Source organism: Centruroides sculpturatus, unplaced genomic scaffold (genome assembly GCF_000671375.1).
Source record: "Centruroides sculpturatus isolate CEXI.00-Female unplaced genomic scaffold, Cexi_2.0 scaffold367, whole genome shotgun sequence".
Classification (NCBI taxonomy): domain Eukaryota; kingdom Metazoa; phylum Arthropoda; class Arachnida; order Scorpiones; family Buthidae; genus Centruroides; species Centruroides sculpturatus.
The window spans coordinates 184,772-188,153 of record NW_019384575.1 but is presented as its reverse complement, the minus strand read 5'-3'; the positions used below and the strand labels follow the sequence as shown (position 1 = coordinate 188,153).

The 3,382-nt window shown below is 29.2% G+C and overlaps 1 protein-coding gene across 1 annotated transcript in view; it reads left to right on the top strand.

Annotated features, from left to right (window-relative positions):
• Positions 1-269: 269 nt before the first annotated feature.
• Positions 270-3,382, top strand: part of LOC111624299 (importin subunit beta-1-like) — a 61,016-nt gene continuing 57,903 nt past the window's right edge. The window contains exon 1 of the mRNA XM_023367110.1: positions 270-436. Within this exon, the coding sequence (XP_023222878.1) occupies positions 397-436 (40 nt within the window). The 5' untranslated portion in view covers positions 270-396. The remainder of the gene's footprint in view (positions 437-3,382) is intronic.

The window sequence follows — 3,382 nt, the reverse complement described above, 5'->3', positions numbered from 1 at the left end:
ATAAGTTATTATAAACATAATTAAATTTTTAAACATATTTTTATACGACTTTTTAATTTCGATATTCTTTATAATTTTAAAAATTCGATTAATAAAATACTAAACGAACATAAAAATATTACTAATAAAAAATAAAATAAAAATAAAAATAAAAATAAAAATTTTAAATCTCGTTTTAAAATTTTAAAATTTAAATATTTAAAATAAAACGAAAATAAATAAAAAAACAAAACCAAAATAAAAATTCGTTACTCTTGGAAGTTGCGCGTATTCGTTTTGCGCATTCACATGTCGGAGCGCCATCTCTTCTGCCGGTAACTTGGTTTGGTGGGGTTTGTAGAATATTCCAGTCAATCCTTTATTTTATCAGTTTGTGATTGTCTACAGAAAAGAAACATGAATTTAATAACTATTTTAGAAAAGACGGTATCTCCAGGTCAGTTATAAAATCTTATTTAATTATATTAACACGCGAATATATTTAATTTTCCAATTTTCATGATTAGGCCTAACAGAATTAGAAAAGTTTGTTGCCTAGCAACGGTTTTCCGAATGATTTAGTTAGTTAAATTAATTAACATTTAAATTATTATAGAATTTGAATAATTAGGTAATTTCTAGTTATTGTGATTATAAAACTTTTTTTGTGATTGATAAAGTATGTGGTTATAATGATATTTAGTATATAATTTTTTTTTCCGTTTTGAATGTTCGAAAGAATCCCATGTTACTAATGAATCTGTAAATTACTTTTGTATTAGATCGAAGTTATTCATATTTAGTTCTTTGTCTTATCGAGGACGATGACGTTATAGTAACTTTGCAATACGTGATAAGAGATTGTCTAATCGAAATTCAAGTTGGGAATTCAATAATTCGTTAAATGTTCAATAACTTTTTTTTCCTGTTATAATGTGTATATTAATCTAACAGATTTTTACAGACAGACAATATGACTTGTACTTAATTCAGATAAAATTGTATTGTAACAGTGAATGTTTTCTGAGAAAAATTGTTTTGGTGTGTTTTTATCGACTAAATCAACCTCAGAATAATTCAGAATCATTCTACAAACACCTGTATGGCTGCTGGGATTTTCATTTGCTAAACCCCAGCAGCCAAAAAATGTTTATAGAATGGCTGCGTTCGGCAGACTCAACAGTTCCGGACAGTTTCCTGTTGCGTATTTTTCTGCCAAACACCCTCTATGGTAGCATTCTTTCGGAACGTGTTTGATGTCACGTTTGGTAACGTCTTTCGTTTACGCTATCTATCGCTACCTGAAACTGATCGATGAGGCTTTTTGTTCCGATGCAATGTCACTTGTCGTTTGGCAGATCCAGGTTGCTATGTAACAGCTACTGATTTGCTCGGTTACAACTGTTAAGTCTGCTGAATGCAGTCAGTGATTTTGTATTTTTATGGATATAGTGACCAACCAGAGACAGTCCCCAGAAATTGGGGACTGTCTCTGGTTTTGCCTGTTTTTTTTAATGATTGTAAAATCAATCATTGAATAGAACAATTTCATTAACATGCCAACATATTACTAATTTTATAGATCAATAAATAAACAAATTTAAAAAAATAGTCAAAGTTCAATCAGTTTTGGACCCCATTTTTACTGATTCTGAAATGGTCCTTGGTTGGATTGTAAATGTTATGGTTGGCCTATCACCAGGTATAACTTAATTTATAAGCTTACAAAAAACTGCTTTTAAAATATTTAAATTGTATATATTAAAGCTGTTAACATTTATATAGTTTATTCTGCTGTACTTATTTTGGATATGCTTAAAGATAGAATGCTTTTAGTCATAATTCTTTTGTTTTATGTAATCTTTGTGTGAGAGAGTACTTCTAAATTTATGATGTAATATATTAAGATCTAACGGATGATCTGCTCGTTACATATGATAGATGTTCTGGTATCATTGAAAATTTTGACTCTATAATTTATACTTCACAGCTGAAAATTAGATCATTTAAGAAAGTTGAATAAACTAAAGATATGTATTTTTATACAGCTGCTCTTCAAGGTCTTTCTGATCATGCAGATTTGAATTTAAATCTGTATTAAAAACATATTATATTGTTGTCAGATATAAATAAATTAAGCAATAAACGTTACTCATTACTGTAACAAATTTTATTTTAATAAACCTTTTTTATCTCCAGTGCTAATGAGATAAGAATTACTTGGCTACATCTATATCTCAATAAATGTTTCTGGTAATGAGAAGTAAATAACAACAAATATATAATTAAAGTATATTTTTACCTAAAGCTTACATTATTTGTATTAATATTTTAATAAAACTTTGATTTAAATTTGCAAATAAATGTACAATATCAAGTAAACATTACACATACATATATTTTAACTCATTAATATAAAGCATAATAATCAAGTATTATGTAAAAGTATATATTCAGTTTGAGATATATGCAGATGGGTTTACATGTGTCACAACTTAAAATGAATTTTTTAAATCAAATATGTCAAACATTAAAAGTGTGAACTGGTATTAACTCTTTACAATGTCATCAACACTTGAAAGAAGTTATTTTACTTGGTATCAATGCTACCAAGTAAAAAATTTTCAATGAACTATGGATACAGAATCAAGCATTACTAGGATGTAGTTATGTCTATCTGGGACTAATCATTACAGATGATGGAAGGAATGATAAAGAAGTTAGAAGGATTGGAATTGCAAGGACTGCATTTACAGTACAAACATGAAACAAGTGTTGACATCAAGGGAGATTAGTATACAAACAAGAGTTAGGTTGGCAAAATGTTATGTTTGGTTGACCCTGCTTTATGGAGCAGAGTTGGACAATGAATGCAAATAATGAAAAGAAATTAAAGGCATTTGAAATGTGGATGATTTAAAGAATGCTGAAAGTTCCTTGGAGGGCAGGAAGAACAAATGAAAATCCTGGCAACTGCAAATCAGAAAAGAATCTTACTAGAAGTAGTAAGGAAAAGAAATGAGTTATCTGGGGCAAGTACTGTGACACCAAAGTCTACAAAAAATATTACTGGAAGGAATGATTGAAGGGCAAAGAGGCAGGGGTAGGCCAAGAATAAACTGGTTCGACATCATCAGGAATTGGACATATTTAACGTATGAAGAGTGCTCAAGAGAAGCACAAGATAGATCATGGTGGTGTGAAATGGTTGTCAACCTCCTGACAGGAGAAGACACCTAATGAAGAAGAATATACATATTGACTTAAAAGACAAGGCACTTTTTGGCCTCTCTAGGCTCTTGTTCCAACCAATCTTTTTACTAGGAAAAGTTGCTGTTTTTTTTTTGTTTTTTTGTTTTTTTGTTTTTTTTTTTTTTTTTTTTTACAATTCCGAGGCAATTTA